We start from the raw sequence: 18,855 nt of genomic DNA, 5'->3' as shown, positions 1-18,855 counted from the left end.
TATAGAAATGAGCTCCTGAGGATAGCTCATGAAATTCCGATGGGGGGACATTTAGGAATTCGAAAGACACAGGTGAACATACAAAAACATTTTTTTTGGCCTGGATTGCATAGGGATGTAGTCAAGTTCTATATAACATGTCACACATGTCAGGTGATAGGGAAACCACAAGCAGTAATTAAGCCGGCATCTTTAATTCCCATTCCGGAATTTGAAGAACCTTTTACTAGGGTCATGATTGATTGTGTAGGACCCCTTCCTAAGACTAAAAGTGGAAATCAGTACTTATTGACAATAATGAATGTGTCTACCAGGTTTCCTAAAGCAATACCTTTGAGAAATATTACAACAAAGTAAATTGTGGAAGAGTTAACTAATTTTCTTACTAGATATAGTTTACCTAAGGAAATACAATCAGATCAGGCTTCAAATTTCATGTCACAGCTGTTTAAGGAAGTAATGAACAGTTTGGGGCTAAAACAATTTAAGTCAACAGCTTGTCAAAAGGGGCTTTGGAAAGATGGCATCAAACTCTAAAAACTATGATAAGGACGCATAGTCATGATTATCCACAGGATTGGGACGGGGGATTCCATTCTTGTTATTTGCTATTAGGGACATTCCTAATGCATTGATTGGTTTTAGTCCTTTTGAATTAATTTATGGTCATGAGGTGAGAGAACCACTGAAATTGATTCATAAGAAATTGGTGGGTCAAAATTCAGAAACTACTCTCCTGGATTATGTATCAAATTTCAGAGAGAGATTTGACAGAGCATGTGAGTTGGCTAGGGAACATTTAAAGTTATCACGGCAAGTGATGAAAGTGAAGGCAGAAGGAAAGTTACAACTTGTAGTTTTGTTACTGGAGAGAAAGTGACTCGTTAAAGGCAAGCTTTAATGAGCCTTACAGGATTGAAAAGAAATTGAGTAAAGTAAATTATTTAATAAATACTTGAGATAGAAGAAAGAAGTAGAGGGTGTATCATGTAAATATGCTTAAAAAGTAATTTGATAGGGAAGAGGACCAAAGGAGGTGTTAGTGGTGGTAGATAATGAGAAAGATGTAGTCTTGCACGATTCTGAAATTGATTTTCCTCAAATCCTAAAAAATTAAATGTTTTATTGAGTTACTTTCCAGACATGTCAAAGTGATTTGGAGAAACTATTGCAGTCACAGAACCACACAGTGCAGAAGAGGCCCTTCGGCCCATTGAGTCTGCACTGACATGTGAGAAACACCTGACCAACCTACCTAATCCCATTTACTAGCACTTGGTCCATAGCCTTGAATGTTATGGCGTGCCAAGGCGGCAACCCGCCTCCACCACCCTCCCAGGCGGCGCAATCCAGACCATCACCACCCTCTGGGTAAAAAAGTGTTTCCCCACATCCCCCCCTAAACCTCCTGCCACTCATCTTGAACTTGTGTCCCCTTGTGACTGACCCTTCAACTAAAGGGAACAGCTGCTTCCTATCCACCCTGTCCATGGCCCTCGTAATCTTATACACCTCGATCAGCTCACCCCTCAGTCTTCTCTGCTCCAACGAAAACAACCCAAGTCTATCCAAACTCTCTTCATAACTTAAATGTTTCATCCCAGGCAACATCCTGGTGAATCTCCTCTGCACCCCCTCCAGTGCAATCAGATCCTTCCTATAATGTGGCGACCAGAACTGCACACAGTACTCCAGCTGTGGCAAGGTTCTATACAACCCCAACATGACCTTCCAACTTTTGTAATCTATGCCTCGATTGATAAAGGCAAGTGTCCCATATGCCTTTTTCACCACCCCACTAACATGCCCCTCCGCCTTCAGAGATCTATGGACACACATGCCAAGGTCCCTTTGTCCCTCCGAACTTCCTAGTGTCATGCCTTTCATTGAATACTTCCTTGTCAAATTACTCCTTCCAAAATGTATCACCTCTCACTTTTCAGGGTTAAATTCCATCTGTCACTTATCTACCCATTTGACCATCCCGTCTATATCTTCCTGTAGCCCAAGTCACTCAACCTCACTGTTAACCACCCGGCCAATCTTTATGTCATCTGCAAACTTACTAATCCTACCCCTCACGTAGTCATCTATGTCGTTTATATAAATTACGAATAATAGAGTACCCAGCTCAGATCCCTGTGGTACGCTAGACACTCCCTTCCAGTCACTAAAGCAGCCTTCTGTCATCACCCTCTGTCTCCTACAACTAAGCTAATTTTGAATCCACCTTATCAAATTACCCTGTGTCTCATGTGGGACCTTGTCAAAGGCTTTGCTGAAATCCGTATAAACTACATCAACTGCACTACCCTCATCTACACACCTGGTCACCTCCTCAAATTCAATCAAATTTGTTAGGCATGACCTCCCTCTGACAAAGCCATGCTGACTATCCCTGATCAAACCTTGCCTCTCCAAGTGGAGATAGATTCTCTCCTTCAGGATTTTCTCCAATAGTTTCCGTACCACTGACATGAGACTCACTGGTCTGTAGTTCCCTGGCTTATCTCTACAGCCCTTCTTAAATAGCGGAACCACATTAGCTGTTCTCAAGTTCCCTGGCACCTCCCCCATGGCCAGAGAGGAATTAAAAATTTGTGTCAGAGCCCCTGCGATCTCCTCCCTTGCCTCCCTCAGCAATCTGGGGCACAAGTCATCCGGACCTGGAGATTTGTCCACTTTTAAGCCTGCCAACACCTTGTCACTCCGTGTCAATTTTCTCAAGAACCTCGCAGTCTCTCTCCCCGAGCAACATCTTCATACCTTCATCCTCATTATCTTGGGTGAAGACGGATGTGAAGTATTTGTTCAACACTCTACCGATGTCCTCTAGCTCCATCCATAGATTGTCCCCTTGGTCCCTAATGGGCCCTTCTCTTTCCCTAGTTATCCTCTTCCCATTGATATACTAATAGAATATTTTAGGATTTTCCCTACTTTTACCAGCTAGGGCTTTCTCATAATCCCCTCTTTGCTCTCTGAATTGCTTTCTTAAGCTCCACCCTGCACTTTCTGCACTCCACTAATGCTTCTGCTGATTTGCTCCCCTTGTACCTGCTAAACATCCCACTTTTCCTGAGTATCCTGAATATCTCTGGTCATCCATGGTTCTCTGGGCTTGTTACTCTTTCCTAACACCCTAGAGGGAACATGTTGAGCCTGTACCCTCCCCATTTCCTTTTTGAATGCCCCCCATTGCTCTTCTGTAGATTTCCCCACTAGTAGCTGTTCCCAGTCTACCTTGGCCAGATCCTGCCTTATTTTACTAAAATCTGCTCTCCCCCAATCCAAAACATTTTTGCAACTTGTCTATTTCTTTGTCCATAACAAGCTACACAAGGCTATTTAGAAATAAGATGGGATGGACAAATATTAGCCATACATGATGTATGTGTAGAAGCTTCATCTTCGCTAAGGCAACATCCTTATAGATTAAATCCAGCAAAGTTATCACAAGCACAAAAATGATATAATTGCGTCTAGTTGCAGTGCCCGGAGTTCGCCTGTTGTGCTGATACCGAAACCAAATGGAACACAAAGACTGTGTGTGGACTATCAAAAGGTGAATGCAGTGACAAAAGTGGATTCATACCCGATACCATGGTTGGAAGATTATATTGAGGAAGCGGGACAATCAAAATTTATCTTAAAGATTGACTTGCTAAGGGGATATTTTCAAGTACCGTTATCGGAGAGAGCAATGGAGATATCGGCTTTTGTGACACCAGATGGACTATATCAGTTTAAAGTCATGCCATTCGGTTTGAAAAATGCACGTGCAACATTTTAAAGACTAACAAACAAAGTAATTGCAGGTCTGAGCAATTGTGCTGTGTATACTGACGACTTGATAGTTTTCAGTCTAATGTGGGAGAAGCATTTACAACATCTGGAAGGTTATTTCTCGATTACCAGAAGTTAATTTTGTGATGAACTTGGCTAAAAGTGAATTTGCAAAAGCGCAAGTTACGTATCTAGGTCATACCTTTGGATATGATAAGGTGGCTCCGAGAGATGTGAAAGTCAAGGCTATCGTGGATTTTCCCAGTGCCTACAACAAAACGAGAAGTTTTGAGATGTCTGGGCATGTCTTATCAAAAATTTGTACCAAATTTTAGCGGTATGGTTGCTCCATTGACTGAACTATTAAAAAGAACAAGAAGTTTCAATGGATACACAGGAGCGTCAGAAGACATTTGACAGTTCCTGAAAACTGTATTAACTATGACACCAGTTTTGGCAGTACCCAATTATGCCAAGCAATTTAATTTGGCCGTTGGCACAAGTATATAGACATTGGGGCCATACTGTTACAAGAAGATGACACTGGAATTGGAAAACCAATGGCGGACAGACAGCGTTGTACATGCTCCAGTGTACTGAATTTCTTGGACTCTTCACCTGTGTGTGAAGCAAATTAGGAACTGGAGGAACAGTGATCCAGTTTTGTCGAAAGTTCTAGACCCTGTATTGCAAGGGTGGTCAAATTCACCAGTGTGTGAAGAGATGAGACCATTCCATGCCCGAAAAACTGAGCTAAGTTGTCAAAATAGAACCTTGTTGTGAGGATCAAGAGTTGTTGTCCCTTCGCGAGGGAGAGAACCATTCTTGATAGAGCTTTGCAGTGCGCATCAGGCATATGGAAGGTGAAAATGCTTGTGCAAAGCTATGTCTGATGGTGAGGCATAGACAGTGACTTTGAAAGCATGGTCAAGCACTGTCTCCAGTGTCAACAACAACAGAAGTTGCCTGTTTCAGCTCCACTGCATCCATGGTAGTGGCCTGGTTGACCCTGGGTTAGACTACATATTAATTATGTAGATCCATTCTTAGGTACCATGCTTTTAATGATCGTAGATGTGCATTCTAAGTAAATTATTGTGTATGAAGTCAGATCACTGACATCGAGTAGAACTATTGAAAAGCTGCATCAGTGTTTTAATATACATGGCCTACCGGAAGTCATTGTTTCGGATAACGGTATAGCCTTTATGCGTACAGAATTTCAGAGATTCATGACTTTAAATGGAATCACACATATTAGAACAGCACCATATCATCCCTCATCAAATGAAGGAGCTGTGCAATCTTTCAATTCAGGAATGAAGAGATTATCTGAAGGTACTCTAGAAACCCGACGTTCTGCTTCCTTCTCACCAGAAGCTTCTTTCAACTATGGGTTCAACACTATCTGAATTATTGATGAAACATCGCCTACATACAAGGTTAAGTCTGGTATTTCAAAACTTACAGGGTAAGTAGAGGAGAATCAGCGTAATCAAAAATTGAATCACAATATTCATAGCAAAGCTCGAAGATTTACTGTCGGAGTCACAGTTTTTGAGGAATTTTGGAACTGGCCCTTGTTGGGCCCCTGGTACAATTACCTCAGAAATTTGTCCCTCGTCCTTCAAGGTGGAAGTGGAAGACCAAATTGTTCAAAAACATATGGATCATCTTAGGAGTAGAGAGGCATCCCTCCAACCAGCTATTCTGCCTGTGATTAACGTCGAATCATTAATCTCTGAGGAGGCAGATAGACATAGATTAGACGTACTCGATGTCTCTATAGAGTTGTCTAACCCTGAACTGCCACTTTCTAATTATGTACCTGATGCTGCAGTTCCTGATCATGTCGATCCATTGGGAGAACCTCAAGTGGTAGAGCTATGCCGCTGTAACTGGATGTACCTTGCTTGTCCTGCTTTCTACCCTTAATTAGCACATTCCTTAGATAATATCAACACCTTCAACACCTCTTTGTTCTTTTGTCTGTGACGTCTTTTGGTTATCTCCACCTATCACTGGCCCTTTATCCAGCTCTACTTGTCCCACCCCCCCTTAAACCAGCTTATATTTCACCTCTCTTCTATTTTTACTTAGTTCTGTTGAAGGGTCATTTGGACTCGAAACGTCAACTGTGTTCCTCTCCGCAGATGCTGCCAGACCTGCTGAGTTTTTCCAGGTATTTTTGTTTTTGCATTAGTGACATACACCCTTGGCGTAGTCTATTGTCTCCCAGAAACAGTTTGGAAAACAAAAAAGGTATTAAGTCGGGGAAAGGTCACCCTGATCTTCTTAGCTTACAGCAAGCATCTTATAAAATGTTGGATGCATTTGAATTAAATGTAACATGTGGAAAATCACAGCATTAAAACAAAACCTAAAGCTTTAATTTATTAAATAGTTTTGAAGTACGTTTGGGTGGAATTTGATTGAATCTAATGAAGACTCTGGAAAACATAGTGGGTGGGGTGAGTTAATTATGCAGGAGGTGAACCTTCAAAATTACTGCTGCTTGACGTATGCCCACTGGTGCTTCAGTTGTCCTGGTTAACAGCCTTCTGTAGCGAGTGTTTGTGACCGAGGTGCACTCCCCTTGCTATTCTAGGTGATAGAGGATACAGATTCAGAGATGGCCTCCCCCAAGAAGCTGTCAGCAGTTGGTAGACAATGAATAGGAAAACCTGTCCCTGACATGGGACAATGGTCATGTAGGTCCCCCAGTCTTGAGCAAAGAGATTATGCCTAGTGAGGAAGCCCCTGGCCCAGTGGTCACACATTCCTCCGCCATCTAGGTGTGCAGTGGCACCTCTCCCTCTCTCCCTGAGGAGAAGGGCATCTGGAGGGAAAGCCAGGTGCTTCATCACTCTGGCCTAGTCAGTGCTGTTTGAAGCTAATGGCTAGGGCAATGGAAGTGCAGGACAGGGTCGATTGCCAAGCTCGCCATGGAGAAAGCCTTGCTCTCATATGCCTGAGACATGTCAGAACTCATGGCGTGCATGGACTCCTCCATAGCCTGTGTAAAGCTGTCCATAACTCCTGGTATCTCCAACATATGTTCCTCTAACCTCTGCTACATTTCCAGCAGGCTTCTTGTGGCTGTGACCAGAGGCCCATCGTCAGTGTGGGGCTCAGAAGAGGCCAGTTCCCCAATAGCCCTCCCAAGTGTCTGGGACCTCGGCTGTCACAGCCTTCCTCACCTGCCGAGACGTGTCAGTGCTGTGCTCTGCAGGATGTGGCCCTGAATCTAACTGTGGCCCCTCTGTGTCTTGAATGGGTTTACCTATGTTGGTAGAGGGTGCAGGAGAGACACATGATGATGCATCCTTCTGGGTCAATGGTGTCACCGTCCCCAGAGGTGCGGAGTCTTCGGTCTCCTGGAGTAGCTGAGGTCTTGGGTCTGGATTGTGGGCACCTGTAAAGGAGAACAAAAAGAAACACATTAAGATTGCACAGAGTAATTCCTCGGCTGGTACTGAGCATGCATTATGGCAGCACCAGTTTGGATCCATTCTCACTCCGATGCCTTGGCATGCCAGCCTCGCCATTAGCTGGAGATCAGCCACCCTGCTCTTCTATAATCTGGAGAGCTTCTTCCTCGGCAGGGTTGAGGACTTTGAGATCGCCCCTCCACCTGTCTTCACCCTTTCTTTCTGGTTATGGGCCTGCCTCTCCTGCAAGAGAAGGTAGAGATTTAGTGACTTGAAAAATGTCATCTGACCCCATTGTCTGCATGTATCCCCATACTGGCCCATTAATGTGTTAGGTGGTTTCAAATCACTCACTCAAAACCAAAATGCTTTGGCCTCCAGTGTATACAGTCCTGAGGCTGATCATGCATTCAACCCCCCTAGCCAAGATGCATACTTGCACAAATGAGAGACAATCCCATAACACTTAACCAGTCAGATCAAAGGAGATCATTGACCGTTTTCCAAAACTGCATCCGCGATCTTTGATGGATCCCACCATTGCTAATCTCCTCTGTGATCCCTTGCCTGAACAAGGCAGCTAGGACAGAGTGTCTCATGTTGCCATCACTCGGGAAGAGCACTCCTGCCATTCCCTGACAGCCTGGTGGAGAATCTGCAGAGAGGCATAGCTGGTCTATGTCTTTGCTCTGATGACTCCAAAGTGAGGTCTTCAAGAGATGAATATAATGGCGGTGGCGGGTGTCCCAGGACAATGGGCATCAGTGGTCCCCCGGAATTGAGTATGACATCTGTCAAGCTTGGTGAGATTTCAGATGACGGAGGAGCCCAATTCTGGATCAACATGTTCTTCCAGAGTAAGGGCAATTTGTTGCAGAGGGGAGTGGAAACCTCAGTCCTGGGTTGGCTTCCTTCTCCTTCCTCTGGTGCCACCATTCTGCCTCGTCACCAAGTCGCTGAGCCTCAAAATGATTTGCGCCTTGTTGGATCAGGTGGTGCCATGCAGAGCAATCAGCAGTATTCCTGTCCTAGTCAGTGGTGTTAATGCCTTGGTGCTTTAGGGTGACCTTATACCTTTTCCTTTGGCCGTCCTTTGAGCGTTGGAGCCCAGGTCAATAGAGATTAATGGTTGGGGGGTGGGGGGCGGTGGGAGGAGTGACGGAGAAGAAGTTTGTGAGGGGTTGAGAGGAATGAAGGGGCGCATAGGAAAAATGGTTCAGACTTATGAATAAGTGAGGTTGTCAAGAAAGTTGGGGCCTCGTTACAGAGTCTTGCTGCTTGTTCATGCAACTCTTTTATAGTCTGTTGGCAGGATCCTCCAGTAGAAAACAACTTCCACTATACATTTGCACATGCTTCATGTGCCCACTGCCAGCCCTTCAAATATTCATATGAATCATTTGGGCGCCAGCTCCTAACGCAAAAGTGGAAGTGACACCCACTTCTGATTCCACTCTGGAAAGGGCTTAATTGATTAAATTCTGCCCTTCATCTGCTAATGAAGTCTGAGTAGCACATTTCCAGCAACAAATGTAACATTCTAACATTTAATTATATCTCAGCTAATTTAAACTTGTTAAGAAAATTGAAGTATAACACTTGGGAAAGCATAAGGTCTTGTTTTCTGGAGGAATATTAAAATGGGTAAAAATGCTTTTTTCCGTTCAGAGGGTATGTTCTTCCAATAAAAGATGATTCCTTAGGAAGTAGCTTATGATCCACAATATTTCGCTTCCTTGAACTTAAATTTCCTGGTTCTTGTTACTTTAATGAATTTCCACTAGTTTTAAAATAGCACCAATTAGATAAGTTAGGCTTTGTTGCCCCAATGTTCCTCAAGCTTAATATATAAGGTATGTCTCCAAGTAATGAGAGTATTGACTCTGCAGATAATGAGATTACAGAGCTCTTAAATGGTTTAATGCCTTTCTGAAAAAGTATTGGTCAATTGTGCTGAGAAATGAGGGTTTATGTGTTTAATAAGAAATGCGAAACATTAGGTAATTAAATATAAGGGCTCATTAAAAGAAACCATGCTTCCACAGACAGCTTTATACATTGAGAGCACATGTTGGGAATTTGGCACATTCAAATAATTTTGATGTACGGGAAGTGCACACACAAATTTTGAATATGCATTGTCAGTTAGGAATGCTTTGTATTAATTGAAAGTGCAGATTTATAAAGTTACCCATAGTATTGTGAAAAAACAATAATGTATTATAGCATTTATTTTGGCAAACAAAGAAATGATATATGTAATTTTTCTCTCTAGGTGATGAAGTTGGCTGGGGGGTGGGGAAAGTTGCTGCATGATCAGTTGTCTTCAGATGTTCTAATTGAGGTTCAAAAATACTTAAAAGCACGCATGGAAAGAAAGTGGCTGCCAATGTTCTTGGCCTCACCAGAGTTTGCTGAGAAGCACCATATACAGGTACGACAATCCTGCAATTGACTAGCCTGTTATAGCCGACACTGAATATAAAACAGCATTATCTGTATGCCTTATATTGAAAATATAAATTGTTTTACATTCATCACATGTATCAGAAATGAGTTGGAATTACTAAGATAAAACCTAGAATACTGGAAGTACTTAGTCATTCAGCCGCATATGTGGAAAGAGAAGTGAAGTTATAATTTCAGGTCCATGGTCTTTCATCAGAACTGTAATAAATTGGAAACTTACCAGATTTTAAATAAGTGAAAGTTGGGTGCTGAGTGGGGTGAAAAAACAGAAGGGAAAATCTGTGATAATGTGGAAGATGAGAGATCAAATAATAATAGCTTTGGTGGTGCAAGGACAAAGGAAGTGGTAATGGACAAGTAAAGTAGCAAAAGATATGCTTTGAGGATGTGTGAATAACAGACTGGGGAACAGCTGCCATCTGAAAGCAAAATGAAAAAAAATTAAAATCAAAGCCTGTAAACGAAAAGGAAACAAAAAGGTTATTTGGAAGTAGAAACAGGGTGCTATTACATTTCTGAAAGGGTTGTTGATGCAGTTGTCAAGGGAACTATGAACTTTGTTTTAATTGACAGTTTAATGACTAGTTTTGTTTTTTTCACGATGTTTTCAAATGGATGTTTGTCTATCTTGACAATTTTATGACCACTTAAGGGGTTTAAGTTTTTTCGTCAAGTGAAATTTGATTGGTTGTGTGATTGATTGGCAGCTTTATGAGTCCCCGAAAGGATTAAGATTTAAGAAGAGGTTTTTTAAATAGCTCTTTGTTTATTTTGACAGTTTTATTAGCATCTCAAAGACTGCCCAATATTATTATAGGGCTCATAAATTCTTACCATAGTGAATACTGGGTGAGGGGGCATGGGAATATGGAGGGATAATGATGCGATATGAAGGGGTATCGGGATGACATGGAGTTGTTGAGGGGGCAAGGTGTTGGGTGCGGGGGCTGAAAGGGAGATGAGGTGGGTGTGGAGATGAGGGTTAGGGGGCCTCACACTCATCCACCAAACTGATAGATGTGGTACCTACTTGTTGAAGGCAACCACCTGCCTTCGTTCCCGCCTTGGGTCTAGTTCTCTAGTTGATCTCCACGCCCCATCATGAAGTTGCCACTCAGGAGGTGGATTGTGACATTGGGAAATGGCCTGACTTGTGATTTTTGTCCTGAGAGGAAAGACCCAGCCTGTTAACTCTGTTTCGCCAGCCACAAATACTGCTTGACCTGTTGACTATTTCCAGGACATTTGCTATTTTATTTCAGATTTCCGGAATTCTGCTTTTGTGTTTTGAGATAAAAACTATTTGCAAAACATTAAGTATAATTTTCACAAGAACTTTAAACTAAAACTTGTATATACATGTGGCAAACAATATGTGGAGTGGTACATTCTGAGAATAAGAATGTAGAATGGAATTATAACCTAAACTGTAAAAGTCTCATATAAGATAAAAGCAAAATACTGCAGATGCTGGAAATCTGAAACAAAAACAGAAAATGCTGGAAAACTCGGCAGGTCTGGCAGCATCTGCAGTATTTTTTTAAACAATAGCCCCTCGTTCTGCATTCTCCCGCAAGAGGAAACATCCTCTCCACATCCACCCTATCAAGACACCTCAGGATCTTATATGTTTCAATCAAGTCGCCCCTTACTCTTCTAAGCTCCAGTGGATATAAGCCTAGCCTGTCCAATCTTTCCTCATAAGATAACCCTCCCATTCCAGGTATTAGTCCAGTAAACCTTCCCCGAACTGCTTCCATCGCATTTACACCCTTTTTTAAATGAGGAGACCAATACTGTACACAGTACTCCAGATGTGGTCTCACCAATGCCCTGTATAACTGAAGCATAACCCCTCTACTTTTGTATTCAATCCCCCTCACGATAAGTGACAACATTCTACTAGCTTTCTTACCTACTAGCTGTACCTGCATACTAACCTTTTGCGATTCATGCACTAGGACACCCAGATCCCTCTGAATCTCAGAGCTCTGCAAACTCTCACCATTGAAATATTGAAATTATTTTTTATTCTTCTTACTAAAGTGTACAATTGCACATTTTCCCACATCATACTCTATTTGCCTACTCATTTAACCTATCTATATCCTTTCGTAGCCTCCTTATGCCCTCTACACAACTTATTTTTCCACCTATTTTAGCATCACCAAGAAATTTAGCAACCATACTTTCAGTCCCTTCATCTAAATCATTTATATCAATTGTAAGAAGTTGAGGCTCCAGCACTGATCCTTGTGGCATACCACTCGTTATATCTTGCCAACCAGAAAATGACTCATTTATGCCTTCTCTGATTCTTTAAATCTTCTGTCCATGCCAATATGTTACTCCCCACACCATGAGCTTTTATTTTCTGCAATAACTTTTGATGTACCTTATCAAATGCCTTATCAAATTTATCAAGCTTTGATGGGTGATTAAAAACTAGCTTGTAGAACAGAGTCCAATGGAAGTGTTCACACTTGTGAAAGGCTTTGTGAGGATGAATGGTGAATGGTTAGACCGAGGAGGGTTAGATCTAGAAGCATAAAGCATTAAAATAACCTTTTCATACAAGAGATCATTTGAATAAGGAATGGGCCAAAACAGTGTCAAGTTGAAACTGAGTCAATCACAGCATTAAAAAAAATGTATTAGATATAAAAGCAAAACATTCACGTAGGATAATTGTCAATTGGATAGAATTTGACTCTTTCCAATTGTCTAAAATGGGTGATAATGAATCATAAGTCTGTTTGACCTCTCTCCCCTTCTTTATTTCCATAAGTCTTTACCAAGGAAGTAGATGCTGCCCCAGCCATGGTGACAGACGAGGAAACTCTGTCACTAGAAGGGCTCAAAATTGATAAGGAGGAAGTGTTGAATAGACTGTGGGTACTTAAAGCTGACAAGGTACCTGGACCGGATGAAATGCATCCAAGGATATTGAAGGAAATGAGAGTAGAAATTGCAGAGGCACTGGCCATAATCTTTCAGTTTTCCCTAGACTCAGGTGGTGCTAGAGGACTGGAGAATTGCAAACATTATGCCCTTGTTCAAAAAAAGGCTGTAAGGATAAGCCCAGCAATTACAGACCAGTCAGTTGAACTTCAGTGGTGGGCAAGATTATAGAAACAATTATACGGGATAGAATTAGTAGTCACATGGAAAAATATCGGTTGATAAGGAAGAGCCAGCATGGATGTCTAAAGGGGAAATCATGTTTAACTAACTTGCTGGAGTTTTTTGAAGAGGTAACAGAAAAGGTCGATGAGGGTAATGCTGTTGATGTGGTGTACATGGACTTTGAAAAGACATTTCTCATTGTAACACAACAGACTTGTGAGAAAATTTATTAATCATGGAATAAAAGGGGCAGTAGCAACGTGGATACAAAATTGTCTGAAAAGAAGGAACCAGAGAGTAATGGTCAATGGATGTTTTTTTGGGCTGGAGGAATGTTTGTAGTGGAGTTCACCAGGGGTCGGTATTGGGACCCTTGCTTTTCCTGATTATATATTAATGACCTAGATCTTGTTGTGCAGAGGACAGTTTCAAAGATTGTGAATGATACAAAGCTTGGGAGTGCCGTGGACTGCGAGAAGGATGGTGTGAACTTCAAGAGGACAGAGACAAGTTGGTGGAGTGGGCAGATAGGTGGCAAATGAAGTTCAATATGCAGAAGTGTGAGGTGATGCATTTTGGTAGGAAGAAATTGGACAGACAGTACAAAATAAAGGGTAGAATTTTGAAGGGTGTGCGGGAGCAGAAAGACTTGAGTGTATATGTGCATAGACCATTGAAGGTGACATGACAGGTGGAGAGAGCAGTTAATAAAACATATAGTATCCTGGGCTTTATTAATAGGGGCATAGAGCACAAGAGCAGGGAGGTTATGCTGAATTTTTATAAGACCCTCGTTAGACCTCAGCTGGAATATTGTGTACAGTTCTGGGCATCATATTACATAGAAACTAAGAGCAGGAGTAGGCCATTCAGTGTTTCAAGCCTGCTTGGCCATTCATAATCATGGCTGATCATCCAACTCAATAGCCTGCTCCCGCTTTCTCCCCATATCCTTTGATCCCTTTTGACCCAAGAGCTATCCTTAATTCTTTCTTTAAAACATACAATGTTTTGATCTCAACGACTTTCTGTGGTAACGAATTCCACAGGCTCACCACTCTCTGGGTGAAGTAATTACTCTTCATCTCAGTCCTAAATGGTCTACCCCGTATCCTCAGACTCTGAGGTTCTGGACTCCCCCACCCTCGGGAACAGCCTTCCTGCATCTACCCTGTCTAGTCCTGTTAGAATTTTTTAGGTTTCCATGAGACCCCCCCCACTCATTCTTCTGAACTCCAGCAAATGTAATCCTAACCAACTCAATCTCTCCTCATATGTCAGTCCCGTCATCCCAGGAATCAGTCAGGTAAACCTTCGCTGCACTCCCTCTATAGCAAGTACATCCTTCCTCAGATAAGGAGACCAAAACTGCACACAATTTTCCAGGTTTGGTCTCACCAAGGCCCTGTATAATTGCAGCGAGACATCCCTGTTCCTGTACTCGAATTCTCTGGCTATGAAAGCCAACATAGCATTTACCTTATTTATAGCCTGCTGCAACTGCATGCGTACCTTCAGCGACTGGTGCATGAGGACACCCAGATCTCATTGCACATTCCCCTCTCTCAATTTATAGCCATTCAGATAATAATCTGCTTGCCTGTTTTTGCTACCAAAATGGATAACCTCACATTTATCCATATTATACTGCATCTGCCATGCATTTGCCCACTCACTCAGCTTGTCCAAATCATACTGAAGTATCCCTGCATCCCCCTCACAGTTCCCTCCCATTCAGCTTTGTGTCATCTGCAGACTTGGACATATTACATTTAGTTCCCTCATCTAAATCATTAATATATCTTGTGAATAACTGGGGTCCCAGGACCGATCCCTTCGGTACTCCACTAGTCACTAGCCTGCCATTCAGAAAAAGACCCGTTTATTCCTACTCTTTGTTTCCTGTCTGCCAACCAGTTTTCTATCCATCTCAATACACTATCCCAATCCCATGCGCTTTAATTTTACACGCCAATCTCTTATGTGGGACTTTGTCGAAATCCGTCTGAAAGTCCAAATAAACCACATCCACTGGCTCCCCCTCATCAACTCTACTACTTACATCCTCGAAAAATTCCAGAAGATTTGTCAAGCGTGATTTCCCTTTCGTAAATCCATGCTGACTCTGTCCGATTCTGCCACTGTTTTCCATGTGCTCAGCTATTAAATCTTTTATAATGGACTCTAGAATTTTCCCCACTACCGACGTCAAGCTGACTGGTCTATAATTCCGTTTTCTCTCTACCTCCTTTTTTAAATAGTGGGATTACATTAGCTACCCTCCAATCTGTAGGAATCTGTTCCAGAGTCTATAGAACCTTGGAAGATGACCACCAATGCATCCACTATTTCTAGGGCCACTTCTTTAAGTACTCTGGGGTGTAGATTATCAGGCCCCGGGGATTTATTGGCCTTCAATCCCATCAATTTCCCCAACTAATACTGATTTCTTTCAGTTCTTCACTTTCACTAAACCCTGTGTTCCCCAACATTTCTGGTATGTTATTTGTGTCCTCCTTTGTGAAGACAGAACCAAAGTGTGTATTTAGTTGGTCAGCCATTTCTTTGTTCCCCATTATAAATTCTCCTGTTTCTGACTGTAAGGCTGTAAGGGACCTACATTTGTCTTCACCAATCTTTTTCTCTTCACATACCTATAGAAACTTTTACAGTCAGTTTTTATGTTCCCCGCAAGCTTACTCTTGTACTCTATTTTCCCCTTCTTAATCAATCCCTTGATTCTGCTTTGCTGAATTCTAAACTGCTCCCAACCCTCAGGTCTGTTGTTTTTTCTGGCCAACTTGTATGCCTCTTTCTCGCATCTAATGCTATCTCTAGTTTCCCTTGTAAGCCATGGTTTGGCCACCTTTCCTGTTCCTGTTTTACTTTTGCGCCAGACAAGAATAAACAATTATTGCAGTTCACCCATGCGCTCTTTGAATGTTTGCCGTTGCCTATCCACCATCATCCCTTTAAGTAACGTTTCCCAATCCATCATGGCCAACTCGCATCGTAGTTTCCTTTATTGAAGTTCAGGACCCTAGTCTCAGAACGAATTACGTCACTCTCCATCTTGATGAAGAATTCTATCGCATTATGGTCGTTCATCCCCAAGCACAACTTGTCAATTATTCCTTTCTCATTACACAATACCCAGCCTAGGATGGCCTGTTCTCTAGTTGGTTCCTCAACGTATTGGCCCAGAAAACCATCCCGTATACACTCCAGGAATTCCTCCTCTATAGTATTGTTACTAATTTGATTTGCCCAATCTTTTTACATATTAAAGTCACCCAAATTACAGATGTTCCTTTATTGCATTCATCTCTAATTTCCTGTTTAATGCCATTCCCAACATCACCACTACAGTTTGGTGGTCTATATGCAACCCCCACTAATGTTTTTTGCCCTGTGGTGTTTCTCAGCTCTACCCATTCAGATTCCACTTCATCAGAGCTAATATCTTTCCTCAATATTGCATTAATTTCCTCTTTAACCAGCAATGCAACTCTACTGCCTTTTCCTTTTTGTCTGCCCTTCCTAAACACTGAATACCCCTGGATGTTCAGTTCCCATCCCTGGTCACCCTACAGCCATTTCTCCATAATCACGATTATATCATACCTGTTTACATCTATTTGCGCAGTTAATTCATCCACTTTATTGCAAATGCTCCTCGCGTTAAGGCACAAAGCCTTAAGGCTTGTCTTTTTAACATTACTTGTCCCGTTCCCACTATTTTTAACTGAGGCCCTGTTTGATTTTTGCTCTTGATTTCTTTGCCTATCACTTTTCTTATTCCCGTTTCTGTCTTTTGGTCTTGTCCTTGATTCCCCTTCCTCTGGCTCCTTGCATAGATTCCCATCACCCTGCCATTTTAGTTTAAACCCTCCCCAACTACTCTAGCAAATAATCCCCCTAGGACATCAGTCCCAGCCCTGCCCAGGTGTAACCCATTCAGTTTGTACTATTCCCACCTCCCCCAGAACCTTTCCCAATGTCCCAGGAATCTGAAACCCTCCCCCTCGCACCATCTCTTCAGCCATGTATTCACCCGATATATCCTGCTATTTCTACTCCGACTAGCACTTGGCACTGGTAGTAATCCTGAGACCACTACCTTTGAGGTCCTACTTTTCAACTTACTTCCTAACTCCCTATATTCTGCTTTTCGGACCTCATCCCTTTTTTTACCTATGTCGTTTGTACCAATGTATACCATGACCACTGGCTGTTCACCCTCCCCCTACAGAATGTCCTGTAGCTGCTCTGAGACATCCTAGACCCTAACACCAGGGAGGCAACATACCACCCTGGAGTCTTGATTGCGGCCACAGAAATGCCTATCTATTCCCCTTACAATTGAATCCCCTATAACTATTGCATTCCCACACTTTTCACTCCTCCCCTGTGCAGCAGAGCTGACCGTAGTGCAACAAATTTCGCTGTTGCTGCTTTCCCCTGAGAGGCCATTCCCCTCAACAGTATCTAAAGCGGTATATCTGTTTTGTAGGGGAATAGCCACAGGAGATTCCTGCACTGCCTGCCTAGTCCTCTTGCTCTGCCTGGTGATCACCCATTCCCTTCCTGCCTGTGGACTCTTAGCCTGCGGTGTGACCACCTCTCTATATGTGCGATCCATGATATTCTCCACCTCGCGGATGCTCCACAGTGTCCACAGCCGCCACTCCAGCTCCGAAACCTGGGCTTCCAGCAGCTGGAGCTGCAGCTGGAGACATTTCCTGCACACATGCTGGCCCCGGGAACTGGAAATATTCCCGGCTTCCCACGTAGAGCAGGAGGAGCACACGATGGCTTTGAGCTCTCCTGCCACGATTTACCCCTTTAAATTAAATTAAACCTTTTGGAAGATACTTAATATCAAATAATATCAATTACTCTCGGGTCCTTCTTCCCTGCTCCTCGTTGTTACAGAATATAGCCCTTACAAACGATGAACCACAAAATAAGACCTTAAAAACTTTTAGCAATAAAAGCAGTCAGTGCTTACCCGGCTGTACTCACGGTACTCAAAGGATCACCTCGTTCCCTCATCACCAAACTATATATTATAGGAAGGTTGTGAACACATTGGAGAAAGTGGAGAAAAGGTTTACAAGAATGGTCACAGGGATGAGAAACTTCAACTATGAGGATAGATTGGAGAATTTGGGATTGTTTTCCTTGGAGAGGCTAAGAGGAGACTTGATAGAAGTTTTCAAAATCATGAGGGGGCTGGACAGAGTAGATAGGGAGAAGCTGTCCCCACTCGTTAAAGGATCAGGAATGAGAGGGCGCAGATTTCAAGTGATTTGCAAAAGAAGCAATGTGACGTGAGGAAAAACTTTTTCACACAATGAATGGTTCAGGTCTGGAATGCACTGCCTGTAAGTGTGGTGGAGGCAGGTTCAATCCAGGCATTCAAGAGGGCATCAGATGGTTATTTGAATAGAATCAAGGTGCAGGGGCACGGGAAAAAGGCAGGGCAAATGGCACTCGGTCATAATGCTCATTGGAGAGCTGGTGCTGACACGATGAGCTGAATGGCCTCCTTCAGATTCTGTGAAATGCACCTGCCAAATCATTATAACTTGCCAAGGTGGGTGGATTTGTAAGTGAGCAACAAGCTGAAACATCTCAAACTGCAGGTGTGTCAGGATGCAGGCAGGTACCTCCTAGGCCTTTCATCTAATTGCGATCTGCAGTTTGCAGGGAACCCTCATGGGACAGATGGGCCTGCTATTTAAATATGTGAAGTGTTTACTACCTGCTTCTTTATCCCTGAATCCTGAACTGAACTGTGCACTTCCTGGATTTTGCCAGGGTAAACAAGACAAAGCAACAGTAGATTTGATGGAGCTGAGCAAGTAACAGTCAAGAAGTGCTTTAAATACTGAGCTGTAACACCTCCCTTGTATTAATTAATTTTTGCTCACAGCATCTGTTCTGAGCGAGTGATCTCACTGCTTTCCAATACTTGAGGTAATTTCTACTACCTTGGAGTTTTTTTTACTTTTGATCTGCTGTCCCCCTGCTATCAGCT

At 42.6% G+C, this 18,855-nt stretch overlaps 1 protein-coding gene across 1 annotated transcript in view; it reads left to right on the top strand.

Annotated features, from left to right (window-relative positions):
• Positions 1-18,855, top strand: part of LOC144679415 (regulator of G-protein signaling 22-like) — a 117,707-nt gene that overhangs the window by 88,496 nt on the left and 10,356 nt on the right. The window contains exon 8 of the mRNA XM_078539772.1: positions 9,493-9,651. Within this exon, the coding sequence (XP_078395898.1) occupies positions 9,493-9,651 (159 nt within the window). The remainder of the gene's footprint in view (positions 1-9,492; positions 9,652-18,855) is intronic.

Source organism: Cetorhinus maximus, chromosome 4, assembly GCF_964194155.1.
Source record: "Cetorhinus maximus chromosome 4, sCetMax3.hap1.1, whole genome shotgun sequence".
Lineage (NCBI taxonomy): Eukaryota > Metazoa > Chordata > Chondrichthyes > Lamniformes > Cetorhinidae > Cetorhinus > Cetorhinus maximus.
Note: the sequence above shows the minus strand (reverse complement) of the source record. Positions and strands in the feature narration are given on the sequence as shown.